Source organism: Arachis ipaensis, chromosome B6, assembly GCF_059453495.1.
Source record: "Arachis ipaensis isolate K30076 ecotype BB chromosome B6, ASM5945349v1, whole genome shotgun sequence".
NCBI classification, from domain to species: domain Eukaryota; kingdom Viridiplantae; phylum Streptophyta; class Magnoliopsida; order Fabales; family Fabaceae; genus Arachis; species Arachis ipaensis.
Genome location: NC_142441.1, coordinates 17,581,034 through 17,603,098, shown reverse-complemented (window position 1 = coordinate 17,603,098; position 22,065 = coordinate 17,581,034). Strand labels below are relative to the sequence as shown.

Genomic DNA, 22,065 nt, shown 5'->3' with positions numbered 1-22,065 from the left:
TGCTCGAGTCAACCTTGGTGGCCATGTAGTATTCCCATGAAATCGGTGGAACGATGTTGCCCCTCTTGTCTAGGCTGATGAACCTCAGAGGAAACTTTTTTTGATCCTTGGGTATTTGAGGGGCCGTCGCCACGCAGTCCTTTCGCCCCTTGTAGGGATATTATTGCTTGGTCATTATTAACCGCGTCTTGATACTCTTGATCGGGCTCAGATGCAGTGTGTTCGTCTTTATGCTGATCGTCCGCCATTATGCGTTGATCTCCGAGTCCCCGACAACGGCGCCAATTTTCCGAGGGTTACCTAAAACCGGACTGATCTTGAATGTATGGCCCAAACATTGGAAAGAGGGGGTCTTAGACTGGTTCGCATCCGTAAGCAGCCTTCCGAGTTGTTTGTATGATTGAATAGGAGGGGGTGGTACCTGCAGGACACTCCGATGCCTAAGTCAGCAAGGGATTAAGCAGGTTTAGAATATTGAAACTTAAATATACCTAAGGGGTGTCAGTGTATTTATAGGTGATGAGCTAATAATCGCCGTTGGATCAGTTCCACTATTAGTGGTGGATAACTGTCTCCTTTTTCTAGGGATTGTTGAGATCTCTCTTTTAGAAGTAGGAGAGAGATTCAGGGAGGCAGTTACTCACTTAGATAAGTATGAGCTGCCTGTTTCAGTCGGTCCCGACCTCTTTGTGGAGCTCGGATAGGCAGTGAAGACCAACCTTCAAGATTGGACCTTTTAGCTAAATTTGGGCCTGACTTATGATTTGGACCAGGGTATGAACAGGTCCCTGTACTTTTTTTCTTTTTAATTGGGTTCCTAAACTGTTTTAATTTTGTAATTAAGTCCTTCCTAGTGTAAAAAATATTAGAGTTAACTGAATATTTCTTTGTAAATTGAAGGTATTTATAATTAAAAATTTTATTAAATTTTTGACCGCATGTATTTTGGTAAAAATATTATGTTAATTTTAACATTTTCAACTTGAAAAGGACGTAATTACAAAATTAAAAACAGTGTGTAAGGAACCAATTGAAAGAAAAAAAGTATAGAGACCTAATTAAAATATTTGATGAAATTATAGGGATTAACAGAGTAATTAAACCTGACTTTTGTTACAAAAAATAAAATATTTAAAAGAAGATGCACAAAAAAAAGTGACATATATTAGCTTTAGTTCATTAATTATCTTATTTAATATAAGAGAAAAACTCTACAACTAAGTAAAATACCTAACCAAGTCCAACCAAATTATGATCAAGGGTTTTAAATTTATGGGCGCCTCCTTTTCACCTATGTTACTACTGCATCTTCTTCTTGTTCTTCTTTCATTATTATCGTCGCCGTCACCACCACAACCTCCTCTTTCCTTCTCCTCCTTCCTCACCTCCATCTTCCTCTCTTCCTTTTTCTTCATCTTTTTCTTTTATTATCGTTGCCGTCGCTACTACCACGTTACTACCTCCATCTCCTCCTCCTCCTTCTTTTCTCATTTGAATTTCTTTGATCTCCTCTTTCTTTTTTCTCTTCAACCTCCTACTCCATCATCATTATTATAATAATTATCGTCGTCTTCTTCTTATATATATAAAATCCCTTAATGATGATGGCGACAGACAAACAAAGTTTAGAATAAGTTTTCAGACTAAAAATGCACCTTATTTAAATTCAAACTGCACCAAAATTAAATTTAGAATGCACCGAAATTACTGACGATATATGAACAAACTCGATTCAAAACAAGCACAGACCAAGTGCACCTTATTTAAATCAAGAATGCACCAAAATTACTTAATGATAACTCAAAAGTCTTCCTCTTCCTTCTTCATTATCATGATCATCTCCTTGTTCTTTTCTTATTCATCTTTTTCTTTTTGTTTGACCTTCTCATGATTTTTCTTATTTTACTCTCTTAACAAGAATAACAATAACAAAAAAAATTAAAGAAAGAAGAAGAAAAAACACATAATGCTACAAAATTACTAGAAAGATGAAGAATCTACATTCATTCAACTAAATAAGATTGCAATATATTATAAACATGTTCATTCGAGTCTAATATGAGAAGCAATGCTCCTAAAAGAAAGGAATATGAGCAACAGGAAAAAAAGAAACAAAAAAGAATAAAAAGAAGAAGAAAAAAGTATAGTATTAAAGAAGACATTTTTGTAGCAAAATTTCGGTGTAAAAATTAAGAAATTTTTAAGTTATTTAAGAAATTTCGATGTTATTTTTTTGATAAATTATGCATAATTTAAAATTCTTCTTTTTCTTCTTAGAAAAAAAAAGAAAGAAAAAAAAAAAAAAACACAGCAACAACAGTAGTAATAAAAGAACGATGATAAAGAGAAAACACACAAAAAATAAAGAAGAATGCGAAAAAAAAAAAAAGATATGAAATTTACATTAGTAACCAAAAATTGGAGTGTATATTTACGTTCTCAATAATAAAATTAATTTTTGTTAAATTTAGACTAACTTAATTAAATTTAGTTATAAAAAAGAGTTAAATGTACAACAAGGCTACGAAGATAAATAAAATTGACCATATTCAAAGCGGTAAGATTTATCTTGAAAAAAAAAAAAGGTGGTAAGATTCCAACTCCAACCTCATGGTTAAAAAACTAGGTGATAAGCACCCATAAAGATAAAGAGACATTTTCTTTTACGAAATGAATATTATTATTCTTATTTTAGTAATGTTAATTTTTTTATAAATTCATGTAAACATATAATGCAAAAAAAAATTAGTATAGAGTGCCATCTATTTAGTATTATTATTTTTTATTTGTTTTTGTGATAAAGTGTATAAGTAATGTTACCTATGAAAGATTTTTGGTCTGACCCATACAAAGTTTGTACCTCGCCCAAATTTCATTTTACTCAAAAATGTTTTTGTTTGAAAAGCCCTGGTTCAAGAAGTCCAGTCCCCAATCTACAAAATATGCAAAACCCTAACCCTAAAACCCCTCAGCCGGACCACGTGTTTGTTGAGAAAGACGGCGCGAAGTCAATTGGAACTAGGGGTGCACAGACCCGGCCCGGCCCGGTCCCGAACACTTTAGGGACTAAATTGGTGTGATTTCATCGGGTTTAGGGTCGGGTACGGGTCTCAAAAATAGACTCGGTCATTATTTTGGGTCGGGCCCGAGCCATAGCTCGGGTCACCCGAAGTCGGCCCGGTGGCCCGGTCATCATACACAATTAATATTTTGTGTTATTAGTAATGGATCATGACTATTCTTATGTGGAATTTAAGTATTGTAAACCTTAATATTTTGTGTTATTAGTCATTATAAGACTATAAGTTAATGTTTTATGTTTAGAATGCATAAGACTTTAGACTAATACATAAGATTGTGTTATTTGTATTGGTTTGAATATTTGGTATTATTAGACAATTAGTATTGATTGTGGTTATGCTTTAATATTAATTGTGGTTATGCTTTAATTTTGAAGAAGGGTTGGTTCTTGTTATATTTTTTTAAGTGAATTTTACTATGTTAACTAATGGTAACCAACTTGGGTTGGTCGAGTGGTCAGCTCACTCGTCCGCTTAAGCAAGTGTCGGGAGTTCGAACCCCGCCTTGTGCATGCAGCAACCCATTGGCCAGCGGCAGACCCTTAAATGGAGCTCAGATCCGCGACGGATTAGTCCTTAACCTGTCGGGTTGGGGGATACCGTTTGGGTAAACCAAAAAAAAAAAAAAAAACTAATGGTTGGAGTCTTAAAAATTTGGATATTTTTACATGCTAGCTTACAAGAAGGTTTCAACATAATGTAATGTTAATGACCCGGTTTTCACCCGGTTTTTACCCAATTTTCACCCGGTATAATTGTGGCCCGAAAGTGTATTAATTTCATCGGGTCTAGGGCCGGGTTCGGGTTTAATAAATAGACCCAATGTATATTTCGGGCCGGGTCTGGGTCACATCAAACCCGGCTTCATCCGGCCCATGTGCACCCCTAATTGGAACGGAGGACAACCATTTTAAAGCTAGGCAGATGGCGAGGTGGACGGCGACGCGAACGGCAGTGTGGAAGTGGTCACGGAAGCTGCAATGGAACCAGAGAAGCGAAGCAAAGGAAAGACCGACAATTGGTCGCGACGGCCATGCAAGCACGAGAAACAACCGGCCTAGCGGGTGAAGCGGGCGATGGTGGCATGTTCGCGGTGGATAAAGGTCTGCTTGGGAGTTCGGAGGTGTTAGAGCGACGCGACGCACACACGCAGCGGCGTAGAGAAGGAGGACGAAGTTTGAAATCCGGGTCTGGACCCGCGTTTCCTTGGTTCTGGGCCTGGATCTGACCCAAAAAAAACCCTAAACTCTCTTGCCACCGTTTATTTAAAGCCTTTTCTTCGCCACTGTCTCTCAACTCTCAAGCTCAGATTCATTTCAAATCCAAGGTACTCTTTTCTTCCTTTTTACCTTTTCTGCTATGTTATTGTGTATATCTCTGCACATTTCGAAGACTCTCTAGTGCTTTATTTCGTAGTCTGTGAGTTCAAAACATGTGCAAAATTTCATTTCATCTTCATTCACATCCTCTTGCTTGTTGTTCATAGCTCTGAGGATTTTACACAGAATGATGAACATTCTCTATTTATTGATTTCCATTGTATTATGGTTTTTATTTCTTTAATTATTGTTAGTGTGCTTATGGACGGTCTTGTGTTGATTAGTTACGACATCATCACATAACATAAACCTAAGCTACATCTAACGTTGCCTCCTCGATGTATATCTTTCGGTGTCTTTCTATGATTAAATCGGAAAGGCTCTATTGCATTGGGGCAAATATTGCATCATAAGTTAGCTAGTTTTAGTTTTAGTTTTGGAAGAACAACAGCGAGAATTGATATATAGTTTGACGGTTAAATTACTCTGCTGTTCTGTTTTAACAAATTTGTAATTAAGTTCATATGGTTTAAAAGCTTTTAATTAGTTCTCTGTGCTATTTTGAATTTTTTAATTAGATCTTTATGCTAAGGTTTAGGTACTTAGACCGGAGGCGTGGGTATTTTCAATTTGAAGAGGAATATGTTGATAACCCAAGTGTTTTTGGCATGATAAGATCTAATTACAAAATTAAAAGAAGTGTAGGGATTCAATTGGAAGCTTTTAAATTGTAGGGAGTTAAGTTCAATTTTATTGAAATTATAGAGACTGACAAAGTAATTTAACCTAGTTTGATATATGGTTCTCACCTATTGGCTTTTATAATTTATTTATCTATTGATTTGATTATCAGTACAATGATAGTGTGTGACAACATTGTATTTACCTGGATAGGGAACTTGGGTCAAATCTGATAAAGATGTCGAATCCAAAAGTTTTCTTTGACATTGCAATTGGAAGGATGAAAGCAGGGAGAATAGTAATGGAGCTGTTTGCTGATGTAACACCAAAAACAGCTGAAAACTTCAGGGCTCTATGCACCGGAGAGAAGGGGATTGGAAACTCTGGGAAACCTTTGCACTACAAAGGGTCTTCGTTTCACCGAATTATTCCTCAGTTTATGTGTCAGGGTGGAGATTTTACCAGAGGGAATGGGACTGGTGGAGAGTCAATTTATGGTTCTAAATTCGCCGATGAGAATTTCAAGTTGAAGCATACAGGACCTGGTATGCTTTCCATGGCAAATGCAGGGCCCCATACAAATGGTTCTCAGTTTTTTATATGTACTGCCAAGACTGAATGGCTTGATGGGAAGCATGTTGTGTTTGGAAAAGTTATTGATGGGTACAGTGTGGTTAAGGAGATGGAGAAGGTTGGTTCAAATGCTGGGAAGACATCTGAACCGGTTGTTATAGAAGATTGTGGTCAGATAGCAGAGAATTGAATTCATCATCCATGGGTTTTTCATGGCAAGTTTTAAGCCTTGTTAGTAATACAATGTAAATTAATAAGCGATTATATGTATTACAAGTAAAATGCTTTTAAGTTGATTTTAATTGATAAATTGCTTTGTGCTTTGTTGGACCAGATGATTTAGAAGAGAAGTACCACACAGTACACTAAGTTAGAACCGAGAATGGGATGGGTAGGGTTTGAACTTTATTTTAATCTTATCTGTGGGTTGAAAACTTTTTTAAGACTCAACCCTGTTCTATCCTAAAGTTCTTAATCCTACTCTATCTAATTCTATCTGCAGGAAAATTAAAAATTTTTAAACAAATATAAAACAAAAATGCTAATAAAATCCTAAATTTCCTGTTACATCATCATGTATATCCTACTTCCTCACTGAATATGTCTATGATTCTCCATAATTTCTAGCCTTTCTAGTTACCTACAGAGATTTTATTTGTACCTTTATTGCTCCCCTGTTTTGTACCCTCTCTTCAAAGCCATACATTCCATGATTCATCCTTAGTGTTGGCTTGAATTTCCCATGAAGGCCACCAAGCAAAGGCCGCGACGGGCTTGTCCTGCAACTTCAGCTTTTTGTACATAGATTTAATAGAGCAGAATTTTTATAATACATAGTTGTTCTCCCATGCTATGGCCTTCTTGTAGGGTGTATGTTGCACTCCTCTAAAGTGAACTGCATATTAGTCTCAAGTGTCATGATTGTTGCTTCTAAATTTACAGCATACCGAGTCTTTTAGGAAAATCTTCACCCTTTTTATAATGGTTCGTTGGCCTCTTTTAAAGGTCGCTCCTCAAGCACACAGATATCTTTGGCAAGAGCTTTGATCACATTATGCTCCAATGACTTTAATGGAGAACCTCTAGCGTCTATAACACATTCATGTAAGTCTGACAAGAGTATTGATCATCTCAATGTTGCCTATTCCCACACATATATCATCATTTTATTTGATCATCAATGATGTAAAAATTACTTGCTTGATGCTCTTAGATTTTTACCTTCGTTTAAACGCCATCCAATTTGAAGGAAGCTGTTGCATAATATACTGAAGGGTATTTACAAATTTTATTAATTAATATTATTGATATTATTATTAATATTATTAATATTAATAAACGGTTATTAACTGTTTAGTACTATTTGGTTGAAGGGACACAACCTTTTAAGGATTGTGTATGTTCAAAACATTGTGCCTATTGGCTAAAGGGATACAACTCTTAAGTTGTGTATGTTCAAAACATTGTATTTATTGGCAATAAAAAAGACACAACCATTTGTATACGTAACTAATCATAATTGCTACGTGCAATATGTATAAATAAGTCCTTATCCACTATTTCAGATTAGAAGTATTAAGTGTACAATTTACTCAACCATTAAAAGAATTTCTTTGTTCAAGAGAGTTGAGAATTTCTTACTATTGCTAATTAAGAAATTCTTAGGTTTCATTGTATCCTAGGAGAGTATTGTCATCAACTTTATAACAACTAAGTGTGAGAACAAATATCTCTCTAAAGAAAGCGATCTAATCGTGCCTTGAAACCACTACACAAATATAAGATTTTGTCATCTTACCATTTTCATATACCCAACATATACAAGTTGGTTATTTTTTTAAATTTAAGTTGTTTTTATTTAACTAGAATTAGGTTTTATCGTTTATTATTTAATAATTTACTATTATGATCATTTTTTTAGTTAGAATTATAACATTTATCTTTATCTATAAGTTCCGATACAACTCATGTTTAGAGTTAAATCAGACTTTCATTAAAAAATATAGATTTTTTGTACAGTAAAAATTGTCTTTATTTTTTATACTTATACACTACATTCTATGTTACTTTTTTCTTACTCTTTTGAGTTTGCTCGATTATACTACTGAAGGTTGTGGTAGGCTTAGAGAAGGGGGGTTGAATCTATGCCTTCCTTTTCAGTTGCTGTTATTACTCTTTTAAAATAAACTTTCAATTCAGGTTCTGTTTGAACTCAGTAGTGAAAATTTATGAGACAATTTATTTTTGTCTCATGAATATCAGAAAGCAGAACTCAGCAGAGAAGAAAAAAGCTAACACTAGTATGTATCCTTGTTCGGTTGCCTTGTACTATGCAACCTACATCCAGTCTCCTCCACAACTATGGAAGAATTTCACTATAGTTAACAGTATTACATACACCAATTTCACAGGATTGACCCAATCCTTTCACACTCAAGTTCTAACCTAACTTGACATTGGCTATGCTAATACCTAACTAATCACTCTTAGTGCTAACCCAACTAAGAAAGAGATACCTTACAGGTACAAGATACAAGACACTTAACCAACCTAAAGAAATCAGAAAATAACTCTAGGCTTTTCTCTCAAGTGTTTCTCTCAACTTTTTTCCACTCATGGCTTTTTCTTAAGCTTTCTCACAATGCCTTTTCTCACAAGAAATTACAGAAAGATAAACTTAGAAAAGTACATTACAATCAGTAAAACATGAAGGAGATTGACTACATCAACAGCCTCTTTGCTATGTGATAAACCAGATTTGCATGTCTCTGATTCAGTTCTTCATTTTTGGCGGAATGCTTCTTTGAAAGAAAGCACTGTCCAAGTAGAGGAACTTCTTCAGAGAACTTCTTCACAGAACAAAAACCTCAATACACTGGGTTATCTCTCCTTGGTTCTGAATGAGCACAAAGTCTTCTTTTATCTCCTTGCATGTTGCTGAGTTTCTCTCTCTGAGGTCAACCCTCGAGCTGTGTGCTTTACTCACACACCACATTACCTTTTTTCCAATTAATCCCCAAATTGGAAGTTTGAGTCTGACCTTCTTTCATGACCGAAAGTCTCAGGGAAGCAAAGAAAATTATTTTCAATAGTGAACCCATATCTGAACCCTTGAGATACTTCTTGGTCCCCAAGAAACAATCTTGACCATTGATGTACAGCAGTGGTAAACAGAGATTGCTTTCTTCATTTATCCCAAATTAGGGATTTCCAAGCTGTCTCTTTTTTGCTTGACCGAAGACACAGAGCAGTAGAAACAAACATTTTTAATGGTAATCCCAGATCTTGGCCATTGAAAAACAACTTGGTCCCCAAGACACATATATGAATGTAGATGCACAGCAGTGAAGATCAAAGAACACTTTTTTCATTTATCCAAAAATGGTAAAGCAGAAGATTTGAGATGAAGTGAAGAAAGTAAGTTGCATGCAAATGGAAATAAATCACCTTTTAATTTCTAACTCAACTTGATGGGTGATTAGATCTTTGCTTTATGATTAAGCTTTCTCTTTCTTTCTTCTCTGATAAAAGTAGCAGGAGGAACACAACTCTCTTTCTTTTGTTTTGTTGCTGACCGAAGCAATAAGAGAGAGTGAAGACTTCAATCTTGTATGAGAAGTTTGGTGGGATCAACTTGGGTAAGCATCTCGGGCTTGGGTTGGCTTTCTTCATATTCAGCCCGTTGGTTTCTTTGGCTTTGTTTCTTTTGGGCTCTACTTGACTAACCAGCCCATTAGCCTTGATGTTTTATTTTTATTCCATTTTGGGCTGCTAGACAAAGTCTTGGCCTGCAATGTTTAATAAATAATTAGCAACATATCATTATTAACACTCAACACTAATTATTTATTTTACTCAAAAATAATGTTTGTCATCACTAATTAATTTAGTTAATTTCTTAACTCAACAACTACCTTTTTTTGAATATAGACTCCAAAAACGATACAGTTTTAGCATACTATAATTTTATTTCTTTTGTTGATTCCAGTGCTATTTTTGGAGTTTGCGTCCATCTGGTTTCTTGTAATTTTAAAGTTAAAATATTCGGTTATTTTCCGTTTCGAGAATTACCTGAAACTGAGGTGGTTTGGGCCTGAACGTTAGGTTCAGAGTCCTTATGATGAGAATTTCGACATCTTTCTCAGCGAGGTAATGCCTCCCGAGCTCTTTGATGGTGAATGAGATGTGGTACCTACAAAGGATTCAGATGCTTAACTTAACAAGGATTTTAAGTAGGTTTTATTAATTAGGGTTGAGAAATACCTGTGTGTAATGAGATATTTATACAATTGGGGTGAGGATTTTGCCCTCACTTTGTAACTCCTCACCTATAGTGATAGGTGGTTATTTTTCTTTGTTTAGAGGGTTGTTGTGATCCCATATTTAAAATAATGGGTGAATTTGTAGGGGCAGTTGAGATTTTCTGGCACCCCAAGTGAAGTCAAACTACAGTTAAAGGATCCAGGCCCCATAAAAAATGGTTGGTCACGAGATGTCCAACCCGTAGAGATTGGTCGCGTCGTGTGCAGTGGTCGCATATGTAAGACCTGCATATTAGCAAAAATGTTGAGTGCTGCAGAATTTCAACCTTGCCCTTCGGATTTTCGACGCGCATAACTTTTTTGTTTTAAAAGATTTTTCATTCGTTCTTTGAATGGCATAAACCTCACAGACCCAATTTTCATATGAAAGAAGTTTGAAACAATTTGAAGGTCCGAAAGCCAAGTTATGACTCGTCAAAATTCGGCCAAAAATTAGTTTTTCACAAAAGTTCATAAACCTTTATTTTCATCAAAGCCAACTTAATTCCTACATTCCACTTATATAAATAGCACCACAACATATCATTTACAACATTATAATCCCCAGATCCTATTAGAATCAACCATACTTCAATTTTACATAATCTCATACACAATTCCTCAATTAACTAACAAAATCATCATCAATCATCATAACTTTATTACCCACATCAATCATCATCAAACTATCATACTCATATCAAATTACACACATTACACATACAAGCTCCCATCTCAACCTCCACAACTCACTAATCACATACATAATAATCATTCTCAACCAACACAAAATCATAATTCATTTCCTATCTTAGGGTCACTTGCCTAAGTTTTCACAGAACATTATATATTAAATACGAGAAATCTAAATCATACCTTGACTGATTTCCACGTATTACTCAAGGCAACCCACTAATGCACCGAACACAGCCCCAAGAGGTCCAAAATCATCAATGCAATATCACCCAACCTCTACCAAGTTTCAAAGCTCATAATTGAAGCTCCAATATATATATATACACACACACACACACCTTACCCATAGAGAATTGGTGCAAGACCTATAAAGTTCATGAATCCAATTCGGTCCAAATTAGTTATTGGATTTTATAGAGAATTCCGAGACGAACGCATGGCCGCTGACGGCTCGTCAATCGGAGTTTCGGATCAAAAGTTACGTTGGATTGAAATTCAAGAGCAAGGGTTTTAAGTTCTCCTTCCCTTCTCCAAAATGTTTCCCAGCGTGAAATGTAGAGGAAGGAGGAAGGGAAGCTGGGTTTTGATTAAATGGCTGGGTTGAATTGGGCCTTGGGCCCATTTTGGACCCGGTTTGTCTGATTCGGTCCGTTCGGCTCAATCTTGGGTCGATTTTTTTAAAATTGGTGTCAAAATTCCTATTTTAATTTTCTCTACTCTTTTAAACTATAAAATTATATTTTCTACGGGTTTTACATCCTACCCCCTAACAGAAATTTTCGTCATCGAAAATTCGCTCTCAAATCTTCATATATGCTCTCTCATGTCCAACCGGCCTATTATCATTTATTTTGTCATTCTTCCAACATGAATTCAAACACAAATTCACACTCTCTAGTCTCAGGTACAACATAAAAGACCTAATCAAATTCAAGCCTAACTATATCCGTTTGTTTCACTCTTAACTTAGTCTAGTTCTTTTTTCAATGACTGCAATCTTTTTACCCTTCAAGAGTTCCATCTAAGTCAAATTAACTTCAAGTCCTTCTTAGCTATCTTAAACACTAATCAATTCTCCAATCTCTTAATTTAATTTAATCTGCTGTGACCTAAATCACACACACTTTTCACTCCTTGATTCTACGCCGATTCCTCAAGACACCTTTATATCCTAATACTCCTTTCTCACGTCACTATAATTCTAGAGCCACCAAATTCACCATGCTTCCGCAGCGTTTGTTTAATTATAAGCCACTAAGATTTTAATCATGCTCCTACTCTGCCAGATCACTCCTTGAATCCCTTCATCTCTTTAACTAAATGTCATCGACCTTTACTCCAGCTGCACGAGTTCTAATCCTTGTCTTTCTCCACCACCTAATCTATTACCTTCTCCATCACAATCCTTAGGTCATTTGCTCCATCCTTTCAGCAGTAGCTCGCACAGCAGCATCCACAAAATTAAGCCGTATTACCTCACTCGCGTCCACGAGACGCCCTTTGGGGTCATGTCCACACCGAACAATTGATATTAAGGTGATCAGTCTTAATATCTAAAGTCTAATGCTTCAAATCTCCAAAAGTAATGCTCATGAATATTTATGCTATATATGTCAAGCAGAAATCCTAAATAGCATGTACACACAGCTAGAGTATGCTCAGAAGCATAGTTAGTCCATTCCCCAAGCTCTACAGGAACGAACTGCTCTGATACCATAATGTAAGACCCTACCACACATAGTCTTATGCTTAAGTCATAAAGCTGAGGTGGCAAGGTATCACGAACTCTAAAAGTAAAAATGTATAAATATATAATAATAATAATAGTTGAAAGGAATTTAGATCGAGGAGCCTGTGAAGGAAAGTTTAAAACAAAAGTCGTAACACTCACGTGAACGGAAAATTTGCGTACGAAGAAAACTAAGGTTCATAAACCTAAATATATAGAAAGTAATAGCAGGGAGTCAAGGATACAAAATAACAAGTTCCTAACTCAGCTTGCAAAGCTAGGGCTGGCCGGAGAAATATTTACATACAAATATATAACCTTAAGCCCAACGAAACATGTTTAAAAACCCTAGTTCTCCATTAAACCTCTAGGAGGTACAATAGCAAAGTAGTAATATACATAGGAGGAGAGTCTAATACATATATACACATATCAAAATATCAAAAGAATAAGAAAACCCCAAATGGAAACCACTTCGCTGCAAAAGCTCCAAACGCCAACCAAGGTGTCTCTCGACCTGTATCTGAAAAATAACAACACAGTATGAAATCAGAACCAGAGATTTTTAGCATGGTAAAGGTGCCACGCACATAAGATATAAGGTCCTGGGAATGCCAGAGGCAATCCTAGAACGCTGACACTTAGAAATAAAGTTTAAGTTACTAAACAGAAGCCATAAATGGGTGGTCGTCTAAAGGTTCTCAACCTAACTAAACTTAACCTATACACTAAACTTTCCCACCTTCCCTCCGTTCCTCTGTCTCCTATGAGTTTCACAGACAAACAAGCAAAACAAGGCAAACACAAGTAGTTCACAAGTAATACAGATGATAATTATAACAAATAGCAGATTATAATCACGTAGACAATCCCATATAGTTCACAAGAAAGTAAATCAGACAACATACATATGATGTATGCCTGCCCTATGGCTGTTGATATCAACTGTCGGTTACGTAGCCAGCCCGACATGTCCTGATTGATAACAGTGTAAAATTAACCATGAAAAGAATTCCAAGCTGACATAGGGGAGTTAACACCCCAAGCTCAATGATAACCATGGGCAGGATCCCAAACTGACAAGGGGAGACAACACCCCAAACTCAATATTATCCATGGGACGAATCCCTGTGTTTATTTTTTTTATAAATTGTAGGTGTATGTTCGTTTTTGGGAGATGGAGCCGTCGGATAGCGATTTTTTTTGGAACAAACTCCGATAAGGAGTTCCTAAGAGGAGACAATCTAGATTTTTTAGACGACGATTCAGAGGCTGATGAAGATAGACCTCAAGATAAGAGAATAGCAGAGCTGTCACGAGAAGATATCATGCAACTTTAGTTTACAGATGAGGAAGCTGTTTATCGATTCTACAAGACTTATGCAATGATGCACGGTTTCGCTGTGAGGTTGGATGAAGTCAGACGCGATAGCGATGGTTCCGTAATTATACGCCAAATTGTTTGCAATCGGGCGGGCTCAAGAAAGGAAGAGGTTGAAAAGGACGAAAGAATCAGGGACCACCGACCCCTAACTCGAAGTTGTTGCCGGGCGAGAATTCGTGCAAGACTAGATACAAAAATTCAGAAATGGAAGGTTGTTTCGTTATACGAAGAGCACTCTCATGAATTAGTTGATCCACTCGACGTTAGCATGATGCCTGAGTTTCGCACATTCAGTGTATCGGATAAAGATCAGGGAAAGAATTTGCACGACATAGGCATCAGGACCTGTCACATCTTGGGATACTTGGCTGCTCAAAAAGGTGGATATGCAAACTTGTCATTCAACCAAAAAGATATGTACAACCTCATTACTCAACATAGGAAGGAAAAGGTGAAGGGTGGTGATGCAAATGCTGCAATAAGCTACCTGAGAGGTAAAGTTGGGAATGATTCTTATTTCTTTGGCAAGTACACATTAAGTAATGAGAATCGATTGGAAAATTTGTTCTGGGCTAATGGGACTAGCCGTATTGATTATGAGTGCTTTGGGGATGTCTTGACATTTGATTCGACTTACAATAGGAATATCTACAATAAACCACTTGTGATATTTTCTGGTAGCAATCATCATGGGCAGACTGTCATATTTGGTTGTGGTCTTCTTGTTAATGAGGATATTGGTTCATACAAGTGGCTCTTGGAAACTTTTTTGGAAGCAATGGGGAGTAAACACCCTACGGCAGTTGTCACCGACGGAGATCTTTCAATGAGAGAAGCAATTAAACAGGTCTTTCCTTATGCAACACATCGACTATGTGCATGGCACTTACATAGGAATGCATGCGAGAAGGTTAAGAACAGTGGATTTCTAAATGACTTCAAGAAATTGATTTATGCCAATGTGAGTGTTGTAGAGTTTCAGGTCATGTGGGAAGACATGGTGGCCAGGTATAACTTATTAAGCAACTCTTGGGTCATCCAAACCTATGAGTTGAGGAATCTATAGGCTCTTGCATATTTGAGGGACCAATTTTTTGGGCGAATCAGGACAACATCCCAGTGTGAAGGGATTAACTCTCTAATAAAAGCATATGTGAGAAAGAAAGATACCCTTGAATTCATCAATAACATGGAGACCGTGGTTAGCCATTACAGGAACAATGAAAGAGTCGCAGAGTTCAATAGTAAATATACCGATCCAGTACTTGTGACTTCTTTGCCGACACTTGAAGATTTTGCTGCAAAGACTTTCACTCGTAACATGTTCCGGGAGGTCAGAAAGGAAATTGAGGGTGCTTGTGCAATGAATACAGAGTTGGTAATTCACGATAGTGGAAAACTATACTTCAAGTGTAACATTTTTGGAGTGCCAGAGATTGATCATGTGGTTGAGTTTGACAGAGTTAGGGAGATGCTTCGTTGCGAGTGTCTGTGGTTCGAAAATAGAGGGATTCCCTGCATGCACATATTTGTCTGCCTAAAGCACCAACACGTTGAAGTTATTCCAGAATGCTTAGTGTGTAAGCGTTGGACGAAGATTGCCAAGAGTGACTTTATGAAGACAAACGTCGATGATCCAAGTGATTCTGATAAGGTACTAAAGTGTCGTTTGGGTGTGTTGGGTGCTGAGTGTTCTAGGTTGATGGATGTTGCATGTAAGAACTCAAGTGATTTTGTCGAAGCAATGAATGTTGTTGTCAACACAATTAGAAAACTTCAAAAGCGAGGTGAAAATTCACGCAACGGTAACTTAGACGATGACTACATTGTTGACCCATTGGTGGTGAAGAGTAAGGGAGCCCTCAAGAAAAACTCAAAATTTAAGCAACAGAGAAGGTGCTCAAACTGCGGTGTGACAGGGCACTACAACAAAAGTTGTCCTAATCTTCCTGGTAGAATTCCAAAGGAGCCAGTAGACGATGATACAGAAAAGAATATCAGCAGCCATCTTGACATCTTCACTAAGGTATCTCATACTATAACTATGTCTAGATATTTGTTGTATGCTAATTCGGCATATTGTGTTTTAGATTTATAAACTATGTTATTTTTATGCTTTTGTAATGGAAGGTGATATTTGGTTTGTGATCAGCGCAAAAGACATGATAGTCTGAAAAATCAGCAGAAGATGGAAAAAGATAGGAACATTGGTGGTGGAATAGCACCAACCTACGGAAGGTGATGTTTGGTTTGTGATCAGCGCAAAAGACATGATAGTCTGAAAAATCAGCAGAAGATGGAAAAAGATAGGAACATTGGTGGTGGAACAGCACCAACCTCAGCAGCTAAATCGAATTTTACTGATCAAGTAAAAACATCAAGTCTTGGTCCCGATATCTCGGTTTGTGCATCTACAAGTAACGAAGAGTCCGAGTTGAGTTCCAGACCAGCAGAGTCTCCTGTTGTGGCCCCTGAAACTGGAATGGCAGATTGAAGATGATTCAGACTTTGAAATGATTGATAATTTCGTACCATTTACTAATTTCCTTTTATTGATGTTTTGTATAGTTTGCATTCATTGATTGAATTGACAATTATTGAACTAGGAAGATTATGTCATATTACTCATTTACTATTAAATTTTGAAATTACTTTTTGACTTATTCTATCAATAACAGAACTTGATCTTAGTTTTAGTTCATTTGATGTGTCCCCATGTACTGTAGTAAGTAATTACCACGGAGTTTAACCACCAAATTTTAACTACGAATGCTAACTCGTGTCTTCTATTTATCACCAAATTAGCTCACATTGACGTGCCATAACTGACCTGTCTTTAATAGATTTACTAAGCTATAATATTATTTCTTAAAAATATTCTAACATTAACACAAATTTTTAAATTAAATCTAAAAATGTAAAAAATTAAATTTAGTTAAAATAAAAAATTATAAAGATAATTCTAATATGAAGTGTCTATGCTTTATGATGCTGAAGTCGCTCTTGTTGTCTTCTCCAGCCTTGACCGTTTGTATGAGTATGCTAACAACAGCTTCCTTCGCCTTTTCTTTCAAATAAATCTCCAAATCTTTCACTTTCTTAACTATTTATATTTTATACTTTAATTTGCCTTAAATACTTTTAAACTTGTTTATACACATAACCACATCTTCATGTTGATGATGCTTATTATCATATTTATTTTTAATATAATCAACCCAAAAAAGTTGGTAAATAGAAAAACAATGTCTTTTTTGTGTGTCCAAATTAGAAGTGAAATTTAAACTCGTGACTTCTAGGTGAGTATAGCCAAGTTATTCCATTTGAGCTATACACCAAAATCAACTACTAAGGTAGAATAGATTTAAACTATATATGTATTCGTACACAAATATATACTAGCAACTAGTGTTGTCCTTGCAAGAATGCAAAAGGAACTCCCTACAGCCAAAGCAATATAGCCTGCTATAAGAATTGTTCCAGAAACAGGTGGCTCAACATCTTGTGAGATTGGTGTTGCCCAAGCCATCTAATAGTTGTTTCCAATTTAGAGAACTTGGAAGAGAGTATGAGCTAATAGAATGAAAGGAACAAGAGCACCTCCATATTCCATAGTGATATATTGCCAATACACTGAAAATCCAACTCTACCACTCTCTCTTTCTTCTGCTTGAACAAGTTGACCTTTTGTCTCATCACTTTGTTACCAGTTTTATCATTTTTCTCATCTTTTTTTTCCTCTTCTTTTTCTCCACCATGAGAAATAGGAAAATCTGAATCTCGTTTCAAGGTACTTATTTCATTGGATATTATTCCTTCATCTATTTAATCAAGTGTAGACAAAGCTTTTTTATGTGCACTAACAAGTTCCATAAAATCAGTTTCATTGTTAAGCAGATCAGCATACTTTTCACATTGAGTAATCTTCCCATCCTTCATTACCTATACCAACAAGGCATAACAACATCATAGTAATAAAAATCAATTTTTCAATTAATGACAATTAACTATGATAAATACTCACCAATAAAAGTGTTCACTTATACACTGAACTCACTGGAATTAAACTATAAATCAAAGAAACAATAATGAAAGAAATCAAAGGGACAAAATCAATTGAGAAGAAAAATGACCAATTTATTTAGAGAGATTGAACCATATCGCTAGAAATGAATACAAAAGACATATAAAACCATATTGGATTCAATATCGCAATAAAAGAAAACATATTACAAGTTTACAACAGATAATCACAAAAGAAATTTGGAAATTGAATTATGGAAGGTTGTGGTACTTTCAATCTATTATTACTCATAAAGCCACTCAAATTCAAGATACCCCAAAAGAATTTGAAAAATAATAGCTAACCTCTGTAGACCAAAAAATTTTCCAAAAGTAAGTTTCAAGTATAGTACTTTAGAAGTCTCATCTTAGATCAGCAATGGCAAAAGAAATATAACGCATATTAGTAAATGTAAATGGATCTTAGTACCTTTCGACATTACGGCCCTTCATTGACATTACTTGATAAAGGTCTTCTAATATAGTCTACATACTTTTTTACTGCCCAATAAAGATTGCTAGAATCACATAAAAGAAATTTATCAAAACTGCGATCCACAGCAACACAGGCAAATGCCTTATTATTAACAGACAACGATCTTAAATTCGTCAATTTACCAGGCTTTAGCTTGGGATAAGCTGAGTACAGGTATGAAGTAATAAAAAAATCTAGCACAACATCTTCAGGAAACTCCAGTCGCTGCAAAAAAGAAATGTCAGGTTACAACAGATAAATAATCAGTGTCTTATCGGAGTTCTCAGATTTATAGAGTACATAAATAGTTCCTATCATAACTGAGACCTTACCTGGTAGCAACCTCCTCCATGCTTATTGTTAGAAGGATGCACAAATGGCTGAAGAAGCAGATCCTTATGGATGAAGTGATATCCCAACTTATCTTCGAGGGAAAGAATGTTTATACATCAACAGAGAGAGGACTATAGCCAATAGGGGTGCACAAACCCGGCCCGGCTCGAAGGCCCGGCCCGGTCCCAAACACTTTTGGGGCTAATTTGGTGTGATTTCATTGGGTTTAGGGTCGGGTAAGGGTCTCAAAAATAGACCCGGTCATTATTTCGGGTCGGGTCCGGGCCATAGCTCGGGTCACCCGAAGTCGGCCCGGTGACCCGGTCATCATACACAATTAATATTTTGTGTTATTAGTGATGGATCATGACTATTCTTATGTGGAATTTAAGTATTGTAAATCTTAATATTTTGTGTTATTAGTCATTATAAGACTATAAGTTAATGTTTTATGTTTAGAATGCATAAGACTTTAGACTAATGCATAATATTGTGTTATTTGTATTGATTTAAATATTTGGTATTATTAGATAATATTAGTATTGATTGTGGTTATACTTTAGTATTGATTGTGGTTATGCTTTAATTTTGAAGAAGGGTTGGTTCTTGTTATATTTTTCTAAGTGAATTTTACCATGTTAAATAATAGTTAGAGTCTTGAAAATTTGGATATTTTTACATGCTAGCTTACAAGAAGGTATCAACGTAATGTAATGTTAACGGCCCGGTTTTTACCCGGTATAATTGTGGCCCGAAAGTGTATTGGTTTCATCGGGTCTAGGACCGGGTTCGGGTCTAGGGCTGGAAGTGAGTCGAGCTGAGTCGAGCTAGACCAAGCTCAAGCTCGGCTCACGAAAATTGAGCTTGGCTCACGGCTCGGCTCATTAACAATCGAGCTTATTTCTTAAGCTCAAGCTCGGCTCACCAAAAGTTCACGAGCTGGCTCGAGCTCACGAGTTGGCTCAAATAAGAGAAACATAAATACATAATCTATAATTTTATATCAATAAATTATAACTTATATATTTTTAAAAATATTTGAAAAGATTAATTTTATATATTGTTTATCTATCAATAAATTATAAATTTTATATTTATGTCCTATATTAAAATTATATGTAAAAAATAAATATAAATATTAAATAATTAAGATTGTTATAATATATATATATATATATAATCGAGCCAGCTCACGAGCTAATGAGTTGAGCTTATCCAAGCTCAAGCTCGGCTCATTTAATTTATGAGCTCAATTTTAGGCTCAAGCTTGGCTCACCAGCTCACGAGCTTAGCTTATCGAGCTGTTAACGAGTCGAGTTCGAGCTGGCTCATGAGCTGGCTTGACTCACTTCCAGCCCCATTCGGGTCTAATAAATAGACCCGGTGTATATTTCGGGTCGGGTCTAGATCACATCAAACCCGGCTTCACCCGGTCCATGTGCACCCCTAATAGCCAACACTTCCTCGGCAAACATTAATCAATTGTGAGGCTTCAAAACCAACTTGTATGCCAAGCCACGTACGTAAGAAATACAATTGCAGCTTTAAAGCCACTGTCAACTATAAATGCTCCGACCAAAGCTTCATCTGCATTAGCAATTGTTTTTCTATATAGCCAGTGGTGATTTTTATTGCACTTGACTTCATTTGAGCTTTCTTGCTCCTTAACAGAATTTAAACATGAGTAAAAGTGGAAGAAAATTAAGAGTTTGTATTTACTTATAAGTGGAAGAAAATTTGGGCATCATATCAAAGTGGAACTGAATTTATTTAATTAAGAGTTTGTATTTACTTATAACTCCAAAACACATATCAAAAAGGGTAGAAGCCTCTTGTTCTACCTCTAGATTACCGTTTCTATTGCATTCAAATTGGTATAATTGAAGAAAAATATGAGTAAATGCAGTTGAACATTGAAGTAATGCCATGATAGTAACTTCAGCAAAATTTTACAGAGTGATATGAAAATTGTCGAACCAAAGAAAGTTTGAAATGAAAATTTCTCAAACCCAAGGGACACACTGCCATATAAATGAAAAGGGAAATGTTCATTAAATACCAAGAAGGATCACTCTTTCAAAATGGAGAAAAGGAGAAGACTTACCTGAAGAACGAACAGAGCGAACAGAGATGTCAGCGGCGAGGGAAGGTTCCGGCTAACGGATGAAGACAGAACGAACAGAGATGTCAGGCGGCGAGGAAAGCACGAAGAAGTTCTTGACAGTGACGGTTACAGTGACGGTGACGGAGGCACGGTGAACACAGAGAGAGCGCTCTCAAACAGAGGAGAGGACTTCAAGCTCCTGCGACGGCGCCGATCTTCCACATGCGATGCCTGTACATGCAACGGAGCTGCGGGGTTGAGATGGCTGCGGTGGTTGGCGTGGCTGCTGGCTGCGAGCGGCGGGACTGGGTCAATGGGTGGGTACAGGTTGAGTTATTTTTTCTTTCAATTTCAGAGAGAAATGTGACAAAGGGGCATTGAGCTTCTAAGAAATATAACTTTACTTTTTAATGTTTACAGAAATTATATTTTTATCCCTCTTATAAAAATATTTAATTACAAAGTTGTCCTACTTTAGTTAAGATATTAACTCTTGTTGAGTTAAATTAACTCAAACTAAAACTAAACATCTAATGGAAGGTAATTTACATGTTGATTTAGAGGAAATTGGGTAGAACTCACCTATAAATTAATGCTGGGATCTCTTGTTAAATTAGCCTTTTTAGGTATAACATAACGAAGTTTTTTCCATTGTGTATTATATTGAAGCCAAAGTTTTTATACTATTCATCCACCAAGTATTTTTAACATTGGTATAAAAATATAATTATTATTAATTAATTAATTAGGTCAGAAAAATACTATTATTAAAATAATGTGTATAGTAAACTATGTAAATAAATTTAGCGAGATTAAAGCTTTTATTAGTAGTTATTGTTTCATAATCATAAACAATGAGTAATAGCTCAAATGACATAGTCTCTCCATACTCAATTAAGAGGTTGCGGATTCGAGTCTCATATCTTTGGTAAAAAAAAAAAAAAAAACAATTGGGATCTAGTTGGTAGGCCTGTACCCAACAAATCGAATTTGATGTTTCCAATGGATTTATTGACATATATTCCACTATTAATCTCTGTCATCTGATAATATTGTATGACAAAAACAATAATTAATAATTTAATATTGCAAAAATTGACCTCTCTCCATAATATTAATTGTATTGATAAACCAAAAATATTATCCAAGAGGCACTTGGTATGGTAACTACTAGCACAATAAGACTTATTGGATAGAAGGAATATATTATTATTATTATTATTATTATTATTATTATTATTATTATTATTATTATTATTATTATTATTATTATTATTATTAATCATAACCACCTAATAATCAATAGCGTTCTATCTTAATACATGTCA

The 22,065-nt window shown here is 35.8% G+C and overlaps 3 protein-coding genes across 3 annotated transcripts; all 3 read left to right on the top strand.

The window, feature by feature from the left end:
* Positions 1-4,021: 4,021 nt before the first annotated feature.
* On the top strand, positions 4,022-5,963 carry LOC107645766 (peptidyl-prolyl cis-trans isomerase CYP19-3). The gene is made up of 2 exons (XM_016349865.3): positions 4,022-4,407; positions 5,294-5,963. The coding sequence occupies exon 2, from the start codon at positions 5,319-5,321 to the stop codon at positions 5,841-5,843; it is 525 nt and encodes a 174-aa protein (XP_016205351.1). The 5' UTR covers positions 4,022-4,407; positions 5,294-5,318; the 3' UTR covers positions 5,844-5,963.
* A 7,801-nt stretch (positions 5,964-13,764) lies between these two features.
* Positions 13,765-14,829, top strand: LOC148554747 (protein FAR1-RELATED SEQUENCE 5-like). Its single transcript, XM_088490473.1, has one exon. The coding sequence runs from the start codon at positions 13,765-13,767 to the stop codon at positions 14,827-14,829; it is 1,065 nt and encodes a 354-aa protein (XP_088346599.1).
* A 123-nt stretch (positions 14,830-14,952) lies between these two features.
* Positions 14,953-16,257, top strand: LOC107646429 (protein FAR1-RELATED SEQUENCE 9-like). Its single transcript, XM_088489962.1, has 2 exons — positions 14,953-15,789; positions 16,024-16,257. The coding sequence occupies exons 1-2, from the start codon at positions 14,953-14,955 to the stop codon at positions 16,255-16,257; spliced, it is 1,071 nt and encodes a 356-aa protein (XP_088346088.1).
* Positions 16,258-22,065: the final 5,808 nt, after the last annotated feature.

What these genes read in the sequence shown, in the direction of transcription:
- LOC107645766 (XM_016349865.3), top strand. Translation starts at nt 5,319, where the DNA reads ATGTCGAATCCAAAAGTTTTCTTTGACATTGCAATTGGAAGGATGAAA.
- LOC107646429 (XM_088489962.1), top strand. Translation starts at nt 14,953, where the DNA reads ATGGAGACCGTGGTTAGCCATTACAGGAACAATGAAAGAGTCGCAGAG. An exon ending in ATCTTGACATCTTCACTAAG is followed by an intron (nt 15,790 to 16,023) that starts GTATCTCATACT and finishes GTTTGTGATCAG; the next exon opens with CGCAAAAGACATGATAGTCT.
- LOC148554747 (XM_088490473.1), top strand. Translation starts at nt 13,765, where the DNA reads ATGATGCACGGTTTCGCTGTGAGGTTGGATGAAGTCAGACGCGATAGC.